Raw genomic sequence first — 25359 nt, 5'->3', positions numbered from 1 at the left:
GACAGGCAGGATCAGCCCCGAGCACCCCCATCGGCATGAGCAGGGTGCACGACCTCATGCCAGCGTACCCTCGGGGTGGAGTGCCCAAGCCTCCTGGTCTACACAGTCCTGCTGCCCGCTCTGCCTGCTGGGGTTGTCAGCACGGTCACGTCTTTAGAGGGATGTAAAAAAGCATCCTTCTACTGTCACCAAAGGGGGACTCAAGACCCAGAGCACAGCTGACACAGGCACCGCGGGGTGCAGGCTGCTTCTGCAAACCCGACTTACATTTGGCGGAGAGGTTGTAGCCTCCCAGAGGCGTGGGGTGGCCTTCCACGGCGTCGAAGCCTGAAGACACCAGCACCACATCCGGGGCAAACTCGCTGGCGATCGGCATGACCACCATCCTGCAGAGGGCAGAGAGGGAGACAGCGGTCAGCTGGGGGCAGGGGACCCCATGGGAGCTGAGACTGAAGTGTGGACAGATCCACAGCCCCAGTGCAAACACGGAGTGTCCGCTCCGGCACAGGAGGTCTGGGGAGGTGTCTGCGGCCCTTGGCCCTAGCTGCACTGGCGGCACCGGCCTGGGGAAGTGGAGCCCGCTGCCAGGGCTGCTACGGGTCCGCCCCCAGGGTGCGGCAGCTCTGCCCGGATTCAGGGCCAGCACAGTCACACCCCCAGTACCAGGGACTGGACCACGTGTGGCTGGCGCAGGGGAGCCCTCGTGCAGCCCTGACCCTGAGGGAGCCCTTTCGTACACGCGAGGGCCATACCAGTGAAGGACTGCACACATTGCCTTCACCCGTGTGGCACTGGGCTGGTTAGAGGAAGTCTACACTCAGACCTCGAGAGGAAACACTGACAGTCACACTTAAGAGAAGTGACGGTTCAATTATAAACACCCACTGAGAGGTTTGGGGTTAAGTTCTATCAAGGAAACAGGAAAACAGCCTGCCTGAGAAGGGAGACAACTGGTGTTAACCGCCACCTGGAAGCCAGGGCGTGACACATCGGCGTGTCCTGCGAACACATGCTCTGCATTCTGACCGACGGACACGACGACTGGCAGCTCAGCAGTGGCAGCTGCCACTGGACGTGATCACCATGGGCTCTCAGTGTCCCTCCTCCCTCTGTGGGCGAGGTGGGCACGGTCCCAGGTGACGGCAGAGGAAGATGGCACGCGATGACCCCCATGCGCTGGGTGCCTCTGTGGGACTCAGTACCCAGCCTGCCGGAGAACCCAGGAGGTGCGACTCCACCATCTGCTTCCCGGAGCCGCCGGCCAAGCCCCTGCTGCCTGACTGGCTGCTTGGTGTCCCCGCAGCGTCCTGGCAGCCCCACGTGAACAGCGGCCACCACACACATCTGGTCACAGGGCACACACACAGAATCTCCGACCCCACGTGGAATCTGAACGTGACGCGGACGGCCCTGACCTCGGTGGTGCAGAGTGGTCGCGATCAGCAGACACCATACTCCGGAGTGTGAACCTGGATCCCTCCTGGGCTAGCGAGGCGTAGCCGGCCCTCTCTCGGGACACTGGGCAGCGAGACCCCTTTTCCCAGCGGTGGCTAACGAGGTGTCTGAGCATGTGGGAGGCGGGAGGGCTGGGCAGTGATGACGGGAAGGTGGAGGGGTGACAGACGTGTTTCTGACTTACAACGTTTTTATCTTATAACACGTCTGTCATTCCAAGGCGGACGGGCACCTGTAATCGATTCAACACTTGTTTCCAACTTCTGGAAAGGACGGACCATTCCACTGGCCCCGCACCAAGGCCCACAGCCTGGGAGGCCAGCAGGCCGTGGTGCCGTCCCCCGGGGCAGAGCGGAGTCTCTGCTGCGCCCTGCTCCCAGGTGCCCAGGAGTGGCACCCACACTCACTGGCCGCGAGCGCCTCCTTTTATGCAGTACTGGAAGCCCAGCAGCCAGGGCTGCCTGCTCCCCTCAGTCTGTCTCAGCATCTGCTCCTGGTACGCCTGCGGGGGCCCGTGCACCGGGCCACCCGGCCCACAAGCAGCAGCCACCCGGCTGACAGCTCGTCCTGCAGGATGTGGCCACCCTGGACACCTGCCAGCACGGCCTCCACTGCACAGACTGACCCGACCCGGCTGCTGCACGCTGGGCATGCTGCTGTGTGGAGGGCCAGAGGGGCCGCCGCTGGGCATGCTGCTGTGTGGAGGGCCAGAGGGGCTGCACGCTGGGCATGCTGCTGTGTGGAGGGCCAGAGGGGCTGCACGCTGGGCATGCTGCTGTGTGGAGGGCCAGAGGGGCTGCACGCTGGGCATGCTGCTGTGTGGAGGGCCAGAGGGGCTGCCGCTGGGCATGCTGCTGTGTGGAGGGCCAGAGGGGCTGCACGCTGGGCATGCTGCTGTGTGGAGGGCCAGAGGGGCCGCCGCTGGCTTTGGGGCCTGGACCGCACCTGGCCTGGTGGCCGGGCCTGAGCTCTGGGCAGCGGTGGCTTCGGTGCTTTGGGTCCATCTTTTGAGAGTGCCAACAAAGCCACTGCCTGCACCAGTCACTGGGCCAGTGGCCGGAGCAGCAGGCCACCAAACATCTGGACTCTGCCGAGAGTCAGAATCAGAACAAAAATGACGGGAAACCAACTGCTCTGGCCTGGCTGCCCGACGATGCCACCCACACCCACCCTGCTCCCCAGCCCACTGGCTGCCCGACGATGCCACCCACACCCACCCTGCTCCCCCAGCCCACTGGCTGACCGACGATGCCACCCACGCCCACCCTGCTCCCCCAGCCCACTGGCTGACCGACGATGCCACCCACGCCCACCCTGCTCCCCCAGCCCACTGGCTGCCCGACGATGCCACCCACGCCCACCCTGCTCCCCCAGCCCACTGGCTGCCCGACGATGCCACCCACGCCCACCCTGCTCCCCCAGCCCACTGGCTGCCCGACGATGCCACCCACGCCCACCCTGCTCCCCCAGCCCACTGGCTGCCCGACGATGCCACCCACGCCCACCCTGCTCCCCCAGCCCACTGGCTGCCCGACGATGCCACCCACGCCCACCCTGCTCCCCCAGCCCACTGGCTGCCCGACGATGCCACCCACGCCCACCCTGCTCCCCCAGCCCACAGGCACTGGAGCAGGGAGGGTGCGTGACAGCTGGGACTCGGCAAGACCGAGGCAGCCTGAGCCCCCTCAGCACTGACCAGGCCCAGCTGCCCTGCACCTGCAGACCCTCCCTCGCGCCCTGGGACTGGGCCCCTTGTGCTCCCAGAGGTCGCCCCAGTGAGGGGCACGCCCTCCTCTGCCCTCAGCCTTCCTGGGCCCCTGTGCCTCCTGACTCCACCCCTTGCTCAGCCTCACTGCCAACGGGGTGGCCGCCAGGCTCTGCAGGCTTCTCTGTACCCCACCAGTCTCCACCACAGGAAGCCTCAGGCCCATAGTGTCCTCCATCCTGGTCCCGCAGCCCCACGGCCACTGTCCTTGGCCTCAGTATCTCTGTGTCGTCTGCTGGGTTCCTGCCTCACTCTGGGCACGGCCAGCTTCCCCACTGGGCACCATGCTGAGCCTGCCTCCCCCCAGCTCTGGTCCCTCCCCCAGGCCCCAAGAAGAGCAGTCCGCTTGCTGTCTTGTCCCCAACGCCCACTCACTCCTGGGCGTGTCCTAACCTCTCCTCACTGTCCTCTGTGGGTCGCCGTGTCCCCCGACTGCCACAGCAGAGGGACACTTCCCAGCTCTTTCCTGATAACCTGCTGAAACATCAACACCCAGCTGAACCCTCTCCAGCCCAACCCAAACCTGCTCCTCTGGGCTCTCTCCTGGTCGCCGCCCTCCTGCACCAGCACTCAGACCCTGCTGGGTAAGCCTCCCTGGGTTCCACCTCGGTCACCAGGACCTCCTATGCCCTGCACTGGGCAGGTTATCATGCTTCTCTGGGCGGGCACACACAGGACCTCGTGTAGTCCACCCACCCCGGAACAAACTGTCACCAAACTCCCACGAAACAGCACCAAACATAGAGAAACACTGCCTCATGCACCTGCTCAGAGCCTGACACACTGACGGTCAGGGTCACAGCCACGCTTCCTGGGGTGGCCCCCACCCACACGGCTCCTGCGGGGTGCCCTGCCGCCACACCTGTGCCACGAACGCCTGCAGGATGGGGCCTGGGCATGGGTGCACATGCCCCTCAGAGGCCACACCGCCTGTGGTGGCCGTGGTCCGTGTCTGAGCCATTGAGCGGGCAGGCCCTGCATGGACCACCTGTTCTACCCCTACTGCTGGTCAGGGCAGCACGAGGAAGGCTGGTGGACACGAGACTGCTCAGCCCTGAGCTTCCAGCCCCTAACCCCCCACAGAACGTCCTCAGGTGAGACCACACAGGGAAGACGGGGAGGCCCCCAGAGGCATGCTGGAGACACAGGAACGCGGGGTGTCCCGGACACCACCATTACCAGGAAGCAAGACGTGCCCTCACGGGTTTAACAGAAGCCAGAGCGCTTCCACCCGCACGTCGCACCTGGACGGCTAGGGAAAGTGATGTGAACCTGCCCGGTCCCTTGATTTAAGGCTCCTCCCCATTCCCTGGGTCGATGGAGTGTCCACTTGGTGCGGCGCAGAGCCCCGACACCTCTGACACACTTTATGTCACACTAAAACCAAACCATGATTTCAAAGCACGAACAGCCCACGCTCACTTCGCTGCAGAGCGGGGACTGCTGAGCCCCAGACAGGTAGCGAGGGGTTAAGGAAAGGGCACCATTATCTCCTGAAGCCCAGGCCTCAGCCTCCTCCACAGACTTCAAAGCCCGGCCCGCTGGTTTGAATTAAGCCCCCTTTTCTGCTACAAGCCTCCAGCCCCAGGAGAAAGCGCCCGCCGTTCCTGGGTTTCATTAGGGGCAATTTTCTTATCTCTTCTTCATCTTAGGCTTGATCTCCTGAAACGCAACGTGGCAGGCAGGGCCTCGCAACAGGGCGCTCCTCTAAGCGCACACAGCTTGCCGGCCCCCGGGGAGCAGCCCAGGAGAGAGGAGAAAAGGGGTCCTGACCTTCCTCTCCTCTGATCAATGCCCAGGGAACCATAAATTGCCAACTTCAAAGTGCTATTTTACATTTAAATCAATAAAAAAAAAAACCCTGAAACAATTTTCCTTTTCAAAGAAGCCACTTCAGCCCACGTGATACGGCGCTGGCACGGACACGCTCGGTGGGGGGGCGGAACAGCCTTGGCGCAGTTTGGGGCGGGGGCTCGCAGAGGCGGGCAGGTGGGCCTGGGGCACAGCTTCCAGGCCCCTTGGCTACCCCCACCCCGCCTGCCACCACTGAGGCACCAGAGGAGGCACGTGGCACGCTCAGCCCAGGGTCTGAGGGCCGAGGGCGGGGACATGTGCCACGAGGGCCCATCCAGCCGAGCCTGGCCAGGAAAACAGTCTGAGAGAGACCACCACCCACCCGACCACGTCCAACCCGAGTGTCAATACACCTCCGCCCTCTCCGCCTGCACACTGTGCCCCTTGTGCCCTGGGCAGCACCAGCATCCACTTGGGCACTGTTCACGCCTCTCACGGTGGCATGGGCTAGTTACTTCCAAAGGCGCCTCCTCAGGGGGTCGGCTCTCGGGCAGGAGGTGACAGGCATGCCTGACACCTGGGGGGGGGGGAGGCCACACGGGGTCCCGTTTCCTGAAACTAGAATTTACACACACAAGCACGTCTTTAAGATGTATCTGGTCATGGCCGCCTTCTCTCTTAAATTACGCAGGGCAATTATCAAAACCCCACTCAATCCGATGGAACGAGAAACATCAAAATGAACTGATGAGACCAGAGGAAAGGGTTCTGGTGACAATCGGGGCAGGGGCAGGCCTTCCAAGGGGAGAGCGGCTCCCGTTTTCCCAGACCAGTCCCAAAGTTAGAGCAGCTGACCGGCAGCTTCTCCATCGCCAGGCGCGGACAAGCATGCGCGCGGACAAGCACGCTGACGAGGGGCCTAGGGCTCGTTCCAAGGCGGGCAGATGCTGTGAGGGTCACAAGACCCAGGCAGGTCTCACCAGAGCACAAGGTGGCCTCCCCAGCAAAACTCACAGACATGTCCTCCGTGTACCTCAGGTTCCGTGAGGAGGGCGGAGAGGATTCCTGGGAATGCCACAGGCTCTAAGTCCTGGGGTTTTCTAGTCAAGGCCGAATGGTCAGACTCCACCCCTGAATAAAACTCCCCTCCCCACCGAGGCCCCTGCCCGCCCCAGCAGCTTTCTGCCAGGATGGTAGGCACGGCCATTTCTGCCAACACGGAGCCACGGGCACCGCAGCACACACAGGGGTCCCTCAGGCCCCCAGACAGGAGCGCACGCCACCTGGGACACAAGCGGACGCGGATGGTGAGAGTTCGCCGCAGCTCCGCCCCAGGGCCCAGGTAACGAAACGGAGTGGGTGCCTGGGGAGGCCCTCCTGGCCACTGACGCAGGAGGATTTACTTGTGTCTCCTGGTGGAGGTCTGCTGGACAGAGCTGGGACTGCAGCCTGTGCGGTGTGAGCCCCACTGCTAGCACAGCACCTGTCGACACCTTTCACTGAGCCACACAGACCCGAAGTGCATGCCTGTGTTCTATTTCACGCACAGATGGAAACACGCACACAGAGGTCAGGACACAGCCTCGTGGCCCTAGAACGCTGGCCCTCCAAATGCAGTGACACAAACATCCATTTCCGCCCAGGGGACACTGGAGGGTCCCCCCCCAAGATGGGTCTGGGATGCTCATAAGAAAAGATGAGGGTCAAAGCCAGAAAGAGCTGGGGACATGGGGGCACGGTTCTGAGAAGTTCCAAAATGCCCATGGACAGTAAGCTGGGACACTTACCTGAAGGCTGCCAAGTACTCCACGTCTCCCATGGGGGGGTCAAGGCCACCGGTGAAAGCCATGTTGACGTTGAAGCCCACGCCTGGCCCTGTGCCCACCTGTGTGAAGAAGAGGAACACGTCACAGACCCTTGACTGACCAGCCCGGTGGCCCTGCAGCAGAGCTGTGGGCTGTGCTCCTCACTAGCCTGTCACTGCTCCCCACAACCCCTGACATGTTGACTTTGATATCGGTGTGTTTCCACAGAATTTGGGGTTCCTGTCCCATCCACCTAACCTGTGGGAGTGGTGGGGGCCACTGTGCTGTGTTCCTGGGAGGCTCTGTGGCTGTGCCGGTTAGACAGGCCAGCAGAGGGCCACCAGAACACGTCTGACTTCATCTGGGAAAGAAGGTCGGAGGAGGACGACCGTTTCTGTGGGTGGGGATCCCGCTGTTGGGGCCTCAGCCCAGAGTGAGGGCAGCTAGTGGGCTCAGCGTGTCATGCAGGCTCCAAGCTGTTGTCCCCAGGCCCCACCGTGTGGCAGCACAGGGGTGCCACACAGGCACCCGCCTGAGGGCCTGGCCGGAGAGGGGCCTGCACAAGCAGCTGTCTCTGGAGAAAGGAGGGTGCCCACGCTCCCCACTCAGGAATACCTCCGCTGCCTGGACTGGGGCCGGGAACGGTCTCGTGTTCACAGACACATCGGACAAAATCGGGCCACTGTGGCCCACAGGACGGGTTGAGGTGACGTCTGCCCGATGTCACTTTCTGGGGTCTCCGTGAACGCTCAGCTTGCTTCTGCGCAGCTGTCCCCGTGCCCCCTCTCAGCTCTGAGTGCCCCACCTCGACCTCCTCCAGAAGCTCCGCTCGCCAGCGGGAGGCCCCGGTTACCTCGTCAGGCGCCCCACTGCCCGGGAAGAAGTTGCCATCGTCGTAGCGATGCAGAGAGATGTAGAGGACGCTGGGGTCGCTGTAGAAGGCCTGCTGGGTCCCGTTGCCATGGTGCACGTCCTGTGAGCAGGGGGCACGTTTCCCAGGCTCAGTCCCCCAGCACCGCCACTAACCACACAGGGACGCACACTCCCTGCCGCACCCCGGGCACAGCCAGGGTCCCAGGGGCTAGAAGGAAGAGGCGGGCTGGGTCCTGGTCTCGGGTCCTGGTCCCTGGCACTGGGGCAGACTTGGTGACAACAAAGTCTGGCATTTCAGCCCTGCCTGGAGGCCACGGTTCTCCAGACATTGTGATCAATTTCTTTCTGGGCTGTGCCTGTGAAGTGTCGCCCACCCTCTGACTAGGGTGCTCGTTTTCGAGCATGTGTGAAATGTCAACCCTGTGCCTGAGGCTGGGGCACGCAGACCAGCCCACGGGGCGGGGAGGCAGGAGCACCAGTCCTAAGCTCCCAGACTAAACCGACAAGACATTTCTCCTAACGCATCACAACGCTGGGGCTGCGGGGCTTCCTCAGGTCAGGAGAGGGAGGGCCACGGGGAGGGGCTGCCCCCCAGTGCGCACAGGCCCCTGCTCGCATGCCAGCCAGTGGTCAGGACCCCAGGGCGCTGCCGGCTCTTTCACTTCTTTACGGCTGTTACCTGTGCACATGGGAGAGCGGCTGTGGGACCCGCCCCCGGTGATGGGCAGCGGCGCCCTGTGGCACGTGACAGCACACGCCTCAGCAAGGTCCCCTGAAGGTTCCACACAGGCCACCAGGTACTGATGATGACCTGTCTGCACGGCACCTGTCCCTGCACCGAGCTGTGACAAGCCACGTGGGACCCCCTGCATGGCACCTGTCCCTGCGCCGAGCTGTGACAAGCCACGTGGGACCCCCTGCATGGCACCTGTCCCTGCGCCGAGCTGTGACAAGCCACGTGGGACCCCCTGCATGGCACCTGTCCCTGCGCCGAGCTGTGACAAGCCACGTGGGACCCCCTGCATGGCACCTGTCCCTGCGCCGAGCTGTGACAAGCCACGGGGGACCCCCTGCACAGCACCTGTCGCCTTCCCAGAACCTGTAGTTCTTCCCTCAGGAGCAACTGAGGGGCTTGGGGAAACAGGTGCCGGGGACACTGGAGCTGGGGACGCCTGGGGGTCATGGGCGCTCCTCAAGTCACGTGCCTGAGCCACCCAGGGGCCCTTGGAGCTCCATGACCAGTGCCCACACCTGGGAGCTGGCTGGGTATACGGGTCATGTCTTCGGTTTTACTTTTCTGAACCGAGAAGGACAAGCGATACTCCCACCTGGTACACCTGGGTCTCTTCTCATTAGAATGTTAGTCACAAATACAAAGAGAACACCCCTCACTCCCTCTTTCTGTACAAATAAATAATAAAATGAAGCCTTTAACATCCCCGTCTAGTGAGGCTCTGAGCCTCCCTGCGGCCCAGCTGTCACCCTTGGTGAGGGGCTCGCCCGGGGCGGTGGGCCTGAGAGGCGCATCTCCTGCAGGGTGGGGGGATGGCAGCACAAACGGGGTTTCCGCGCAGAGGCGGCAAGGGCTTCCTCATGAGTGAGGCTGAGCAAGGCTACACACGGTCCAGGGGAGAGGGCGGCCACGCTCTCGGACGGAGGCACGTGTCTGGGCCCTGTTTCCTCCACACCTGCTTCCCTCAACCATGGGCACCTCTCCAGACGTTTCGAGAACCTGACTGCTGGCAGGGGAGGGCTTGTATTTCTGCACCCTGAGCTAGTTTCCAGAATCAAGGACCCAGGTCTAAATGTCTCCTGCGGGGAGGATGGTCCCCTCCCTCCAGCAGGCAGGCGGCCCCTCACCCAGTCCACGATGAGCGTCTTGTTCACGTTCAGCCTCTGCTGGAGAAGCTTGGCTGCGATGGCCACAGAATTGAAGTAGCAGAACCCCCTGCGGGTGAGAATCAGGAGGAAACACGAATTTGGACACTTTCTACACAACTTGCAACCGAACAGAGTCTGGTGAACACAGTTTCTAACCCAGCAGTGGAAAGGCAGGGACACTAGGACAGACAGACCCTGCATGCGGAGGGCGGAGCTCCCCACCGGAAATCCCTTCCACTTGGGGCCCATGTCTCCCCCTGCTGGCCTCTCAGGGACACGGAAGTGACTTGGGTCAGCCGCCCACGCTCCCAGACACACGAGTCACTTGTCCCGTCACCCAGGGAGCAAAAAGAAGTGGAAGTAACTGTCAACACGACACTGCTCCGTCCACATCTGCCTTCCTGCACCCCAGAGCAAGGGCTGGTGGCTCTGCTTCCAGAACCCAGGCGCATCGGGGAGCCTGCCCACTCAGGACATGCGACCACAGCCTGGTGCACAGAACAGCGTCCCTGAACACACTCCGTGCAGCCCTCCGTGCCCCGAGTCACTCCAGGGCAGTGAGACAAGGCTGAGCCTGGGGATGGAGTGTGTGCTCTGGGCCACGAGGAAACCAGCGATTGCTGCAGTCCACCCCAAGTCCACCCTCGGTAGTGACGAGCACACCCTCCTTCCTGCAGAGACGATTCCTTACGAAACTGGTCTGACCCTAACTGGGCATAAGATGACAGGGACTCCTCTGGGCATCACGGACAGCTGGGGTCCCACTCTGGTCCAGCGGCGCGTGAGAACAAGGGCATTGTCCCACTGCACCTCCTGGCTCCACCCAACAGTGCCATCCACACACCCCTTGCTCTGCCAGGTGACAAACCACCACTTATTCTTCAGGGGAGCCCCAACTCCTGACCTGACTCAGCAACCCCAGTGCCCCGTCTACCTCCTAGCCCGGGAGCCGTGTTTACTGGGGTGGCTTCCTAGGCCCCATGAGATGCCGCCCCCCCCCCCCCCCCCCCCCCCCCCCCCCCCCCCCCCCCCCCCCCCCCCCCCCGCAGCAAGACATTCTGCACAACACCTGCATCCAAGAGTCAGCCCTGTGGCCTGGCCCCAGGTGAGCAGGCCCTGTCACCAAGAGTCAGTCCTGTGGCCTGGCCCCAGGTGAGCAGGCCCTGTCACTGGCTCTCCACGTACATGGCGATGGACCATCCACACACCACACACACGACTGTGGCCAGTGCCCCAGGTGAGATGGAGCCACGGGAGTCGGAACCTGGACAGCCCAGAGAGCAGGCCATGGGGCAGGACCCTGCTCGTCAGCCTTCTCATGACTGTGGTGAGCCAGCTACTGAAAGGCCATGCTCGAAATCATGCTGGTGCTCAGTGACTGTCACGGCCACACGAGGCGTCGGGGAGTGTGCGCATCCTCCCCAACTTGTCTTTTTACGAGAAACAACGCCCAGAAGCCTTGTCTCAGCTGCCTGTGGGGATTCCCTCCCTTCGCTCCTTCCCAGTCCATCTCTTCATCCTAACCCACTAGGGGTTGACCTCTGACCCGAGCTGCACAGTGGATTACTCTGTGCTGGACGGGGACCCCTGGGCACTCGAGAGGTGCAGAGGACATTCCACAGCACAGGAAGGCTGGCGAGCGGCACCAACAGCCCTTTAAGGAGTCAAGACGCCAGCCCTCCCCCGCCGCAGCGCCCTCCCTCGCCGCAGCGCCCTCCCTCGCCGCAGCACCCTCCCCGCTGCAGCGCCCTCCCCCCTCTCCACCGCAGCGCCCTCCCCGGTGCAGCGCCCTCCCCCGCCACAGCGCCCTCCCCGGTGCAGAGCCCGCATCTACTCACATGGGTGTGCTCTCCTCCGCGTGATGTCCTGGAGGGCGGACCACGGCGAAGCCATTCTGCACAGGGCACCACGGGGGAGACAGGGACAAGAGGTTGGTCTCATGCCAGTGAGATGGTCACAGACACACGAGGACGGGGGGTGCAGGGCAGCCCAGGGCACAGACGTAGCACACAATGCAGGGCTGGTCCTAAGAACAGCTAAGTGGCTGAGTCCCTTCTCCGAGTCTATACAATCCTGGTCACCAAGAGACGTGTCCCTGACTCGACCAGGGCTGGCACTGCCCTGTGTGGGGGTCTGGGAGGGCCCTGACTAGGGCCATCTCCTCAGGAAGCAGCTGGGTGGGGCCGTGGGGGTCAGTGGTGTGGGAGGGACTCAGCCGCGGGCAGATGTCACGCCCAGGCTGGCCTCTCTTAGGTCTGCCACGACTGCAGCTCAGTTCACAGGGCAGTGGGCCCCGCGGAGAGCAAAGAGCTCATCAGCACCAGGAAGACCCGTCAGGCGGGAGGGGCTGAACAAGCCCTCGCCTTCATCAGGGGTCACGCACGTCCAAGGTGCTCTGTAGCTGCTGCACAAAGCACAGGCAACGTGTGAAATGCACATGCTGCACAAAGTCCTCACTCCATCTCGGTCTCACTGGCAACAGGAAGCTGTGTGGTGGCGGTCTACACCAGCCCCAGGGGCCAGCTGACCGCCCGTGCCGGGGCTGTGGGCAGCGGTGTGCGGCCTCCACAGAGACCAGCGCGAGGAGGCCGGGTGAGGGACCCCTCATGGGGTAACCTCCCCCACAGACCTGTCCCACTGTGCCAGGCGCCGGGGGCAAGGTGGGGGGTGGTGCTGGCAGAGCCACAGCGGGACCCGGGCAGCGGCTGGAGAAGCACCAGCACACAGCGGGGTTTCCACCACACGCGTGTGGGTAAAGCGGAGCGTGTCCTGAATAAGCAGTAGAACACTGACTTCAACTCCCGTCAGACACGTGCCCTCAGAGCCACGTGGAGTAGCTCTGCTACGGTTAGACACCTGGCTCCGCCCACAGGACCACGCCCTCCTGGAGAGCACTGCCAGGACCCCTCCCCACTCACACCTCAGTGACGAGAGCCTGGAGCCTCGGGAGACAGAGCCTGCAGCGGCCACTGGCAGTGCTGAGCTGAGCCTCTGGGGAAACCAGACAGCTGGGCACCCTGTGTGACCATGGAGCATGTCGCCCTCCTGATGAAGGGTGCCAACTGGGATAAACCAGGCCCAGTGTCACCCAAGGAGCCCACACAGTTCCCAGTGCCAGCGTGACACATGGTACGTGCGCAGATCAGGACCTACTGGGCATGTGAGCCGGGTTGGTGGGTCGTGTGGGAAGCGAGTCAAGGGTCATGGAGCTGCCACTAGATTTAAGACACTCCCACCTGCTGGATTCTGTGCTGCGTCAGAGAATATCCACAATGACCTCAAACGGCCAGTGGAACACCCCTCCCGCCCCGCCCGTGTCTGCGGAGGCCGCCTTTCTCCGAAGCAGCGCCTGCCGGGACCAGGCGGGAGCCGGCCCTGCTGACCGACTGAGCCAGACACGCTATTTTCCAATTCATAGATGTTTTTAACGTTCCTCAGTCTCAAACTCAGGCGTGGCCCATGCTGATGGCGTAACTCATCTACACAAATGTTCTTGGGGGCTGTACTTTTAAGATTATAAAGCGCTCCGAGGACCCACACCTTTGAGGACAGCTGCTCATGTGCTTTCACAAACGTGGAAAAAAATCCCTTCTATTCGAAAGTGGCTGACAGAACGGGGTCCCCTCTTCACGCCTGGGTGGGAGCCGTCCTCACTGCTGGTCTTGCTGGGCCTGCTAGGTGGAGCCGCAGTGGTGGCCCCCCCAGCCACCTCCCAGCAGGTCTCCCTCCAAGAGCCCGTGTCCGCCGTGTCCTCACTGACCTTCAGCTCCCCCGTGGCCACCTTGAAGACCAGCTCCACCACACAGCCCACGGCCAGGCGGGCCGCCCCCGACGAGTGCACCTCATTCCATATGGTGTCACTGTCAACCTGTGGAAGCAACGCCCGCAGTGAGACCTCGGGGGCTCTGCCTCTGAAGCCCCCGCACCAGAGCCCGTGACCCCTTCACTGGTCACAGCACAGACCTGGCTTCCCTCTAAAAACATGCTGAACGTCACCAAGAGAAGCGAATGCAACAGAAACGAGGCGCCTGGGTCCCTCCCCTTTCGGAAGCCTGGCTCTCTCTCGGCTGCTACAACAGATTGTCAAGGTCACCTGGTCAGCTTTGCTTTTTTTATACTCTAACTAAAGTTGAGTTATTCTAACAATTAGCAAAATGAAAACATTAGAGGTCTCTCCAGATTACGACCTCATGTTGTGCCGAATTAACTAGAAGCACCAAAAACGTAGTAAGTTCCACAGAAACGAGGGTCTCCGGAGCACCCCGGGGGACCGCGTGCCACACTCTGCCGGTGTGTATTCCACTTTAAGTGGCACGTGTGGCACAGAGAGATCATGTGATTTGCATATGCGGCTTAGCCACTGAGGCTGAGATTGTTCAACTCGCGTGGGACAGAAAAGGGACAGAGACTTTGGCCACCAAAGTCTACGAAGAACATCTCCTGTGAGAGCCGGGGGGGGGGGTGGTGGAAGAGCCAGAATGGAGGGTGTGGCCTCCGGCCAAGGTCCAGGGCACAGAGCCCTGTCGGCAGGGGCCTCCGCCACGTGTACCACAAGCCCTGCCTGGGAATGGGGCGGGCAGCCCGAAGCCCGCTGAGCTGCTGTGCGGGGACACGGCTGTTCACCTTAACAGTGTCTGGGCTGTCTGAGCGCCCTCGGGCCAACTCGGCCTGAGCCCTGCACGCTCTGTGGCTGCGGAGAGTGAGGCCGCCAAACCCCTCCTGCCCTAGCCAGCAGGTGGGGCCGGTGCACAGGCCCCGCCCCCCGACCAAGACAAGACCATCCCAGGGGGCAGGCGGACTTCTTCCAGCGACGCTGTGAAGCTCCGTCTTCAAAGCCAGATGATTTAAAATGCATCTATGAGGTTTGAGCCCTGGCCTGAGGAGTGTCACTCCACAAAGGTCACACTTTGCGATGACCACACCTCTGTGCTCTTTAAATAGTTTCCGAGTGTCCCAGGAACACTGTGCTCCGCCTGCTCTCCACAGCTTTGGTATCCAGCTCCTGAAGCCCAGCTTCTGTCCTAGGTGACACCGCTCTGCCGCTAATGGACGGGCCGCCCAGACACTGACCGCCACGTGCGCTGAGTCTCCCCGCTCTGCTCGCCTCCTGCCCAGAGCCGGGGACAAGCCCCAGCCCCACTGTGGGGTCCCAGCTGCTACTGTCTGCAGGGAACCCGAGACCTTCCACCACTTCCTGGCCCGTCCCCAGGGACCAGCCCTGTGTTCCAGGAGCCTGGGGCTCTGCAGAGGGAGCGCAGCGCGGACGGGCGGCCCTGCTCAGGGTGAGGGGCAGCGTGGTGACTAACTCAGAGCAGGACCCACTGCTTACTTTCCTACAGTGAGACAAGAGCGGGCGGAGGAGACTTCCCACAGAGACGGGGTGGACAGACGAGTGGCCGTCCTGGGTCACCATGGCCCTCTCGGAGCAGAGCGTGGGCCCAGCACTCCGCACCAGGGCGCCCGAGGCCAGCCAGGCAGACACTTACTAGGCCCTCGCTGGGACCTGTGATAACCAGGTGGTGGTTTGAAAAGACAAACGCATGTACCTGTTCACTATCGTTAAGGAAGTGAGCTTCAGCCCTGGATGTTAAAGCATCGCAGGACCAGAAGAGCCTCTCCTTCCCGCTCCCTCCCCCAGCTGACATTTCCACCCTCACTGGGGCTCCCTGGGTCCGCTGTGCTGCCCAGGACCGGGCTGGCCCCTGGTGCCCGGAGGAGACGCGGAGGCCCTGGCCGGCTGCAGCCGCATGCGGCACCTCGGCCAGGGCAGGAGGGCGGGGCAGAGGCTCTGCCCGCCCAGGACGGGTGGGCCACGGCAGGGACAGAGGAGGGGATGCCCTCTCGGCTCATCCCTGACAGGCGTGCCCCCACGATGTGGGTGCTGGTCTGCCTGCAGTCAGGCCTGGACTCACAGCGGGAGGGGCGCCTGGCCCAAGGCCCCCTTAGCTTTTCTTGGTAAACTGCACGTCCTGGCCGCTGGCAGTGGGGCTGTGGGAATCCAGACCTTTTCAAGTCGGGCCAAAACCTTGCCCTGAATTAAGAGCTTGCAGCCTACTTACAATTTAGAGTAAAGCCACTCCAGAAGGCTCCGCGGCTGCCGATCCCCTTTCTGACGGGGTAATTTTCAAAGCAGCGATTTTTGTAAAGACTCAGGAAGAAAACAATTTTGTTTCATTTCCATAACAGAATCCAGACCTGGGCCCCCTGCAGTCTGTAATTACACTCGGGCTGCTGTGCGGGTCCATGGCTCTGCTGTCCACAGACGCTCATGGCCACAGACGCTCATGGCCAGGAGGCCCAGCCTCACCTCCACCCACAGCTCTGCTCTCACCCAGCCGGGTGGGGGCTGGAGCCCCTTTCGTACTGCTGAGGGCTCTGGCCAGAGCGACCCGACCCTCCCAATGCCGTCCTGCGCGTTCAGTGAGCCAATCCCCCCAAGTGAACAACTGACCGGATCTGTCAAAAGCACTGTCACTGTTGGAAGAGCTCTGGGAACGTCAGGTGGCCCCTAAGGCTTCCACAGGGAGAGAGCTCCAGGGGCCTGGGGCAGAGGTCAGGACCCATACACCACTCAAGTGAGGCCTTCGCCACCGGAGTCAGACGACCAGTCACACACCCAGCCCCGTTTCCTAAGGCGGGCCGTGGGTGCCAGGCGACCTCCCCAAGGAGGGTGCCTTCCCCAAGGAGGCAGCCATCAAACTCACAGGCTCGCGGGCCTTTGAAGCCCCTGTGTGAGCGGCGGGGCAGCCCCGCGCCTGTTCATGGAAAACACCTGGTAGCCATTGTCTGCCACAGAGAGCAAGGCAGCGGTTTCTAGGACCCCTGGGCCCCTGAGAACAAACAAGATGTTATTTACACATTAAAGAGATACTTACCCCAACACCACCACAGGGCAGCCTGACGAACAGGGACGTGAGGGAGCCTGCGGGCAGACGGAGAGCCTGGGTCAGGGGCCAGGCCAGGGGCGCGGGCTGCACCAGCACAGCGGGCAGACACGCTGCAGCTCCCGCAGGACGCTCCACAGCTGGTTTCACAGGTGCAGCTGTGTCCCTGTGCGGCCTGCTGTGGGGGCAGGACTGGCGGGCAGTGGTCCTGGGCTGCAGGACCCTCCTCACAGGGCAGGGCAGCACCAAGGGGTGGCTTTGCTTGCAACACAAGTTCCCGTACCTTGCATGGAACAGACCCACGCTTCCTGCAGGCTGACCCGAGCAAACCTCGCTATGGTCTGATCCGGCCTGTCTCCACAGGGAGCCTCCTGCTGGCCCCACGCTGGTCTGAGTCCCAGGGACAGACCCGGCCCGGCTCCACAGTGAGCCTCCTGCTGGCCCCACGCTGGTCTGAGTCCTAGGGACAGACCCGGCCTGGCTCCACAGTGAGCCTCCTGCTGGCCCCACGCTGGTCTGAGTCCCAGGGACAGACCCGGCCTGGCTCCACAGTGAGCCTCCTGCTGGCCCTACACTGGTCTGAGTCCCAGGGACAGACCCGGCCTGGCCCCATGGTGAACCTCCCGCAGGCCCCACACTGGTCTGAGTCCCAGGGACAGACCCGGCCTGGCCCCACAGTGAGCAGTCCCGTGGGCCCCACACTGGTCTGAGTCCCAGGGACAGACCTGACCTGGCCCCACGGTGAGCTTCCTGCTGGCCCCGCGCTGGTCTGAGTCCCGGGGCCCTAGGAGCCCCCCAGCTGTGAACAAAGGTAAGGAGCTAGAATACAAGGAGCCCTGCAGACACGAGGGATCTTTCCAGAATGTGCAGATCCTCCCTCCGACAAACATTTGAAGTTCGCTTGGATGATGAGTGATGAGGAGCAAGCCTCCCCAACCCTTTCCAGGCCCCCGCCACCAGAAGACCACCCCCTCAACCTCCAGCACACCTAGAGGGAGACTGACCAGCCCTCAGGTGTCCACTGCAGCCCTGCCCAGCCGAGCTGTGTCCTGCACAGCAGCTGCACAGGTCTTGTGTAGGAGCTCAGAAATTTTGGATTCAATTTTGGTATTTCAGTAAGAAAAGCGGCACAGCAGAGTTTAAACACCTAATTAGGGTTAATATCTGAGACAATCACCACTGTTGTCTGAAATACCTAAACTAACGGCAACAAAGTGTCCTAACGAGGACACCACAGAAACTTAAGAGTAAATCCCAAGAGGTGCGGGGAAACCCCATCGGTGTCCTCACAGCCGTGTGGGCAGATTTTAGGACGCAAGGTTTAGCAAAAAAGCAGCAAAGTATGACACCCTGACGCAAATCACATGCACACCTGACACTGCCGTGTCTGCAGTCACCACCTGCGGCTGGGGACCACCTCCCGGTGGCATGGAGCTGGGGTTCCTGGGTCATCAGGGGACCCACCGGCCCCTCCCCCACAAGAACACTCCGGGACTGGGCACTGCCCGCCACGGCGACCTTCCAGACGTGGTCTCCTTGCTCACTTCCTCCCACTGAGACCACTCACTCTCTCCCCACTGTCCATCCCGAAGGCTCCTTTCTCCAGCGCCCTGCCTGGCCCCGGGCCAGACGCCTCTTCCTCTGGGCCCTGGCAGGTGCTGTCTTATTCCTGGACACGTCCCGCCCCTCTGGCCACCACAGCTCTGGCCTGCAGACCCTCCACAGCAGTGTGTCCATCTGTAGCCCTGGTCCCCCACCTTGGCTCAGACTTCCCTGCCCCGGGGCTGAGGGCCTGGGCGCCCTGAGCACCCCCACAGCTCAGAGACATATCTGCCTTTCTGGGGGTGAGTTGAGGCACCATTCACACGGAAGGGTTCCATGATGTGCGTACACACCTGACTTCGCCAATACCCTGTGCCTGAGGGACGGAGCACGCCCCACCCCCTCCAGGGGACCCAGAACCTCTCTCCTGCTCCCGGGCAACTGTCCCCACATTCTTCCTATGGTTCTGCCTCCGAAGTGTGTCCTAAACCACAACAGCTGAGCTCTGCAAACCTGAGTTACGCAGCAAGAACAGAGCAGAGGACAGGAGTGCCTCTGAGGTGATGGCTCCAGCAGAGGGAGTCCCTGGTCACACCCTGACGTCAGCGTGCCCAGCGGGTGCTGGAGAACAAGGCTCAGGGTGCAGAGCACCTGGCAGGGCTGGGGACAGGGCTGGGCTGGGCGAGCAAGCGGCTCTGGATATCCTTCTAAGCCCACAATGACCACGTCCACTCTGGGGCAGGGAGACCTGGGTGGTGGAGCGAGCCCAGCAGCAGGTCTGGTGAAGCAGGAGCTGGACGCCAGGAGAGGAATCAGAGGGGATCCCGGGCTGGCCCTGGGCGTCCCAGTCCACTGGCACCGACTGATTGGGGGAGCCAGCCTGGCGGGCAGGCTCTCAGCCACACTGCCCCAGCAGTGCCGACACCTCCACCAGGCGCACGGGCCCCCTGGACCTGCCTGCTGGCTGCGGGGACGGGGCTCTGTGACAGCTGCACCTGGAATGTCTGTCCCTCCGAGTCCCACAAGGGAACCCTTACGCCCAACGCGATGGTGTCACGAGGACGGAGGCCTCACGAGTGGGATTAGTGCCCTTATAAGAGGCCCCATGGAGGTCCCACCCTCCCTCTACAGAGAACACAGCGAGAAGACAGCCACCATGAACTAGCAGAAGCCCTGGGCTGGGACGCCCAGCCTCCGGACTGGGGGCGGAAAGTCCTGCTGGTGGTGGGCCTGCCTGCTGTTCTGTGAGGGCAGCCAGAACCAGCAGATGAGGATGGACCCTGCCTGTGCCCAGGGAGCCGGCCAGAACCAGCAGACGAGGATGGACCCTGCCTGTGCCCAGGGAGCCAGCCAGAACCAGCAGACGAGGACGGACCCTGCCTGTGCCCAGGGAGCCAGAACCAGAACCAGCAGACGAGGACGAACCCTGCCTGTGCCCAGGGAGCCAGAACCAGAACCAGCAGACGAGGACGGACCCTGCCTGTGCCCAGGGAGCCGCCTGACTCTCCGTTCGGGGGGTCCTGTCCCCGCAGCCTTGAGAGAAGACGTGTGAAGGGGACACGTCTGAGCCGCCTGCCTCACCCGGCGCTGACCAGCAGCCTGGCCGGACACACACGGCCAGCTGGAGTCCCGTGGCTCCGCAAGGCCTTGGCTACCGGCCGACGTGGTGCTGATTCCCGGACCGACGCTCTCGGAACCTCAGCAGCCTGCCTGTCCCCCCGCCCTCCCATCTGGGTTCTCCGAGGCCACCACAGGCGTGCGGGTTCTGTGGCCAGAGATTCGTCCTGCCTTCTGGGACCTGCTTGATGGCCCCAGGGGCTCTCTCCACACCCCTCTGCTCGGCTCTCTCCCAGGGCCTGCTCTTCGGGCCCTCGTCCCAGGACAGGCCTGCCGCCCTACTCCAGCTTGTCCCAGCTCTCCGCACTCCCTCTCTGCCTTCTCTGAGTGGACACAGTGCGTCCTCCAGCCCGAGGGTCCCCCTCTCTGAGGTGGGCCCAATGTTTCCCTCCCCGGGCGCTCTCTGCCCGCCTCTCCACTGGCACCTGTCCACGCAGCCCGAGCAGCCCCTGCTCCAGGGTGCCCACGGCAGTGCTGGCTCCCCTGCCGTGCCCTCCACTGCACGCCTCTCCACTGGCACCTGTCCACACAGCCCGAGCAGCCCCTGCTCCAGGGTGCCCACGGCAGTGCTGGCTCCCCGGCCGTGCCCTCCACTGGCACCTGTCCACGCGGCCCGAGCAGCCCCTGCTCCAGGCTGCTCACGGCAGTGCTGGCTCCCCGGCCGTGCCCTCCACTGGAACCTGTCCACGCAGCCCGAGCAGCCCCTGCTCCAGGGTGCTCACGGCAGAGCTGGCTCCCCTGCCGTGCTCTCCATTGCCCGCCTCTCCACTGGCACCTGTCCACGCGGCCCGAGCAGCCCCTGCTCCAGGCTGCTCACGGCAGTGCTGGCTCCCCGGCCGTGCCCTCCACTGGAACCTGTCCACGCAGCCCGAGCAGCCCCTGCTCCAGGGTGCTCACGGCAGTGCTGGCCCCCCGCCATGCCCTCCACTGCCCTCCACCTGCCTCTGAGCTGCTGTCCCGGGCTGTCTCTGTGCAGAGCGCCTTCCCAGACAAGACTGTTCTCTGTCCTCGCTAGCGAATAAGAGCAAGGACCTAGAGGGCCCTGGAAGCTCCAGCACACAGTGGGCTTATGACCCGAGAGCCCCACTGTTGAGGACCTTGGGGGGCTATTTGTCAGGGTGCCCCCGGGGTCAGTGTCCTTTGGGCTGGCTGCTCAGTCCCTGAGAGGGACCTTCGGTATCTGCTGTAAAGGTCAACATGCTGAAAGCCCAGCAGGGAGGGCTGGGGCCCCTGACCTGCTGTGTGACGGCTGTGCAGCCCAGGGGCCCTAGGCTCTCTGTCCTGGGCTGTGGGCTGTGGGCGTACCGCCTCTCAGACGGCTGCCCAGGCCTCGTCAGAGCCCCCGCCCGGCCCCTGGGGCCAGGCCCCCGCAGCTGCCGTCCTGGGCTGCCCAGTCTGGTTTCCCCAGCGCTGGCTCAGAACCTCCTTTCTGACACCCGCTGTCCACACACTCTGCAGTGTGGACACTGTCTGGCTGCTGGCTCCTCACGGCCCCCCTGCTCTGCCTCCAGAGGTCTGGACACGGACCCCGTCCGTCGGGAGCCTCAGCACCGGCTGGGCGTCCAGCCCCGAAGACGTGCTCCCAGGCGCATGGACGACCGAGGAACTGACGCGGCCCGGCTGCTGGGGTGGCGGCTCCTCCTCCAGCGCCGACTCAGTGCCTCCCTGCCTGGCGGCCCCGCAGCACCTGCCAGGCAGCACTCACTGTCTGGCCAGGGCCTCAGCGGCCGGCTGTCCTCCCATGACCGGGTCGAGCCGCCGTGAACGAGCACGGGCTGGACACACCCTCGGGCAGTAAAAGAAGGAAGGCCTCGGAATACCTAGACGTTTCTTACTGTCCAGTTTCTGCCGGTTGAGGGGGTTTGTGCCGTAGAGCAGGGTGTGTGCCTCCGAGTGCACCGTCTGCAGCTCCTCCAGGGTGGCCTTCCGTCCGCGGATGCACTGCGGGGACACAACGCGAGGCCACCCTCGTCTCCGTGCGCACAGGTGAGGGAACCTGGACTGCACGTGCGCAGGAGCGGGAAGCACTTGGTTATTGCAGGGCGGGAAGCAAATGTGACCCAGCACAGTGTTTATAAAACATTTTAGAACATTTCAGAGGGTTTACACTTCAATTGTAACTTTGAAAACGTTTAAAGGGTCACCTGGCCCCTAGTGCTCTGACCTCCCCTGTCCCGCAGGTGCCGTGGCTCCGTCACGACCTGTCCCACTGCCAGGCTCTGCAGAGGGGCCTGCCGAGGGCAGCGCCCACAGGAGGAATGCTGGGGAGAGGCCCCCGTCCTGCGAGCCCACAGAAGCCTCACACATCAGTCTTAGGTCTTCGTCTGCCCGTCTGTCTGTATTTTGAGTTAGTTTAGAAATTGTTCAAATCAAGACTCTAGGACCGCTTTCAGATTTCCCCATAAATTAACATATATATTACTATTCCTTAACTGAGCAACATTTACTCAACCTTTTAGCAAAAAGGGGGTTCAACGTTCTAGAGCAGAGTGGCTTTCTGAAGGTCAGAGGGACAGGAGGAGGCCCTGGTGGTGGTGCCCAGGGGACTCTGAGCAGCAGGCCAGCAGCTGCTCTCACCCCAGAGCCTCGGGGTCTGGAGCTGCTCTAGACAGGGCGCCCCGAGATCCTGCAGAGGCGGGGAGAGCAGAGGGCGCCTGCGAGCTGCCCGTCTCTGAAGCCAGGCCCCAGCGTGGAGGGCACGAGCTCCCAGGAGCGTCCTCCCACGCACGTCCCCCAGCACTCGCTGGGCCCGCCTGACATGGCACTCGAGGGGGAGCCAGCCCCAGAGGAGCCCACACCGTCCCCGGGAGCTGGAGGCCCCACAGGAGCCCACGGCCGTCCCCGGGAGCTGGAGGCCCCACAGGAGCCCACGCCGTCCCCGGGAGCTGGAGGCCCCACAGGAGCCCACGCCGTCCCCGGGAGCTGGAGGCCCCACAGGAGCCCACGCCATCCCCGGGAGCTGGAGGCCCCGACTAGGGGACCTGGGAGTGTCTTTAACCTCTCCTACGGGGGCCGACTCCTATACTCGTGTCCAGTGCTGGGCCCTGTGATCTGCCGCCCAGGGAGCCAGCGGGAGGCAGAGGTGAGGGGTAATGACAGGGACCTGGCAGTCCCTTGGACTGAGTGACCACGTATCACCCTGAGCCAGGAGGCAGCCTGAGGCGAACGTCTCACCCACCAAGGGTGCATCCACGTGGGTCCCTAATGCGTGCTGTATAGGGGCCACAGGTGTCAGCCCAGTCTCCTCCCAACCATCCTGCCGACTGGGGTCTGAGCCCATGACCCACAGGCCCGTCACCCTTGGAACCAGAGTCCTATAGGTCTGGGGGCCCCTGCAGCCAACAGCCAGGACAGGTCAGTGTCCCCCATGGTGCCAAAGAAGGTGGGGGAGACGGGTCTTTATCTCCATGTTTTCACATCTCACCCCACCTTGCAAAATTGCTTTTCTGCTGAGAAACTACCACAGAGACTTCTGGCCTCAAGGACCCTCCTGGGGACAAGATGGGGGTAGGAAGCTGGTCACGGGACTTGAAGACGCCCCAGCAGCCCTGAGCAGGAGGAGCAGGGCAGGTTACAGCCACATCTGCTGTGCGGTGCTGCCCCCCAGTGGTGAGCTCCGGCTGGTTGGACGCCGGTGCCACGCTCCACTCCTCACCGGCAGGGGTCACCGTCCTCCCCAGAGGGCTCTCCAGGACAGGCCCCTTGCCCTCCAAGAACCATGTGTCACAAAAGCTCTGGTAAGGACGGGAGACTTGAGCCCCTGAATAGTCAGATAGCTTCTGGAGGAGCAGGTGGACCTGTGCAGGGAAGTGGGGGGACCCGGATGGGGACTCAAGCAGGGTTCTGGATGGGCTGGCTCTCCACGACGTCCCTGCCCCGGCTGTGACACACGGCGCCAGCTCTCAGAGTCACTGCAGAGCCGTGTGGCCCTTAGTGTTGCGGGGACTCCCAATGTGTGTGGGGGAACGCAGCAGGTCCCACTGAATGGGTGCTGCCAGTGCCCTCCACAAAGGACGCCAAGGGGTCCCGAGTTGGGGGCCTTCCTCGTGCACACTGGCAGGGCCTCCTGAGAGCTCACCACCCCCAGAGGACAGTGCTGCAGGGCAGGGCAGGGGCTGGCTCCTGCTGGAAGTGCTCTTCCCCCGTAAGGACACAAACTTCCTTCAATCAGCACAGGGCCGTCCTGTCCTCACGGCCCGGGGCCCACTGCCGCCACCCGAGGGCTGGAATCCCGCTGAAGGCGAGGAGGTGGGGACCCCTGTGACTGAGAGCAGCCTGGCCTCCATCCCTTATCCTCAGCAGTGAGGACCAAGGACCAGCAGAACCCGCTCCCTGCACTCAGAGGGCGGGGAGTGCTGTGCTCGTGAACCCAATGCTGACCAGGCTAGAACCTGCTCCGCACACTACCCGCTGCCCTGTGCGAACTGGATTTGGAGGGGTACCCCAAACATGACACTCTCCGCATCCTGGGAGAAGCTTCCAGAATATTCGAGAGAGAGAACACTGAAGGAAAGGCCCCAGGCTCCCTCCCCTGTGGACCTCCCCTCCTGCCTGCAGCCGAGCCTGAAGGTGTGCACCTGTGCTGCCTGCTGGGCAGCTCCGCCTGGACTGGCTCCTCCAGGAAGGACCAGAAGGAAGAGGGCAGCCATGGGGTCCAGCAAGAGTGTGCTGGGAGCAGCGTGCCAGCGGGTGTGGGACAGAGGGGCCCTCGTCCAGGGAGGAGCACAGCCCCAGGCACCTTCCAGTCCCCAGGGACTGGACACGCTCACTGCCAGTCCCCATCGTGGAAATGGGCACAGGCGCCTGCACTGCCCGGCACCGCCCTGCACTGGGCCCGGTCCCTGCGGGCGGTGGCCCTCCCCAAGCCCGGGGCCCCGCGCACCTCGCATTTGCCTCGGAGGCCGGTCTCCTGCAGCCGGGACCAGATGCTCTGGATCCTGCCGGCGTGCTCGGGGTGGCTGTTGCTGTTCCCGCAGGCGCACTGGTGCTTCAGCATCAGCGTGTCGTAGACCAGGCCTGCAGCGGGCACACTCGCGGTCAGAGCAGCGGGGGGCCCTGCCACAGGCCCAGCAGCCTGGAGGGCACACACTGCCACTCCCCGGAGGGGACAGAGGCTCGCAGCGCAGCCTGCCCTGCAGGACAGTCCCCAGGAGAGCCGGTTTCCCGGAACCCTCAGCTGCAGCTCAGAGAAACGAGCGCCGAGGCCGGGCTGAGCAGGTGGCCTGGGCGGCGGCTTTGGCGCACACCAGCCCAGCGGTCGAGCCAACAGCACTGGCAGGGGCAGCGCCCAGATTGGCCTGCGGGGTGGGAGCAGGCAAAGGAGACAAGAGGGAGGCCCACGCTGAGGGCTCAGCTCTGGGACTGCATGCCGGTGGCATTCGTGTTGCAGAGGACCACGGTGACATCCAGAAATAAGATTCTGGTCCCCAAATCCAGTGTGCCCGCCAGAGACCACCCTCTGGAGCAGCAGTCTGAGTGGACTGAGGAGGGTCTGAGGCTTCCGGGGTTTAGTGGGGAGACAGGCCGGGTCTCTGCTCTGAGCTGTGCTAGGGGCTCACCCGGCCAGTGGCCAGGGCTTCGTCCTGTCAGGAAGGGCCAGCTGCTGACTATGTGCGCCTGTGTCCTCTCTGGTTCCCTTTCTGAGAAGCAACAATTTAATTTCTGAATTAAATTTTCCTCTGAGTGTGAACAATACCCTTCTAAGAGCAAAGAAAACTAAGTTTTATTTACCCACAACTTTGAA

General features: G+C 63.1%; 1 protein-coding gene across 10 annotated transcripts in view; it reads right to left on the bottom strand.

Moving 5' to 3' along the window:
• The window catches only part of HDAC4 (histone deacetylase 4), a 276699-nt gene that overhangs the window by 15980 nt on the left and 235360 nt on the right, over positions 1-25359 (bottom strand). For 8 of the 10 annotated variants that reach the window (XM_066233668.1, XM_066233661.1, XM_066233662.1 and 5 more), the window contains 9 exons: positions 24499-24632; positions 21437-21557; positions 16449-16495; positions 13334-13441; positions 11412-11467; positions 9553-9640; positions 7673-7792; positions 6802-6899; positions 268-386 (listed from right to left, as the gene is read on the bottom strand). In XM_066233668.1, coding sequence (XP_066089765.1) covers positions 268-386; positions 6802-6899; positions 7673-7792; positions 9553-9640; positions 11412-11467; positions 13334-13441; positions 16449-16495; positions 21437-21557; positions 24499-24632 — 891 coding nt within the window. The remainder of the gene's footprint in view (positions 1-267; positions 387-6801; positions 6900-7672; positions 7793-9552; positions 9641-11411; positions 11468-13333; positions 13442-16448; positions 16496-21436; positions 21558-24498; positions 24633-25359) is intronic. The other 2 variants (XM_066233665.1, XM_066233666.1) reach the window with 1 other exon arrangement.

Source organism: Saccopteryx bilineata, chromosome 5 (genome assembly GCF_036850765.1).
Source record: "Saccopteryx bilineata isolate mSacBil1 chromosome 5, mSacBil1_pri_phased_curated, whole genome shotgun sequence".
Classification (NCBI taxonomy): Eukaryota; Metazoa; Chordata; class Mammalia; order Chiroptera; family Emballonuridae; genus Saccopteryx; species Saccopteryx bilineata.
This window is presented reverse-complemented; position numbering and strand designations above follow the sequence as displayed.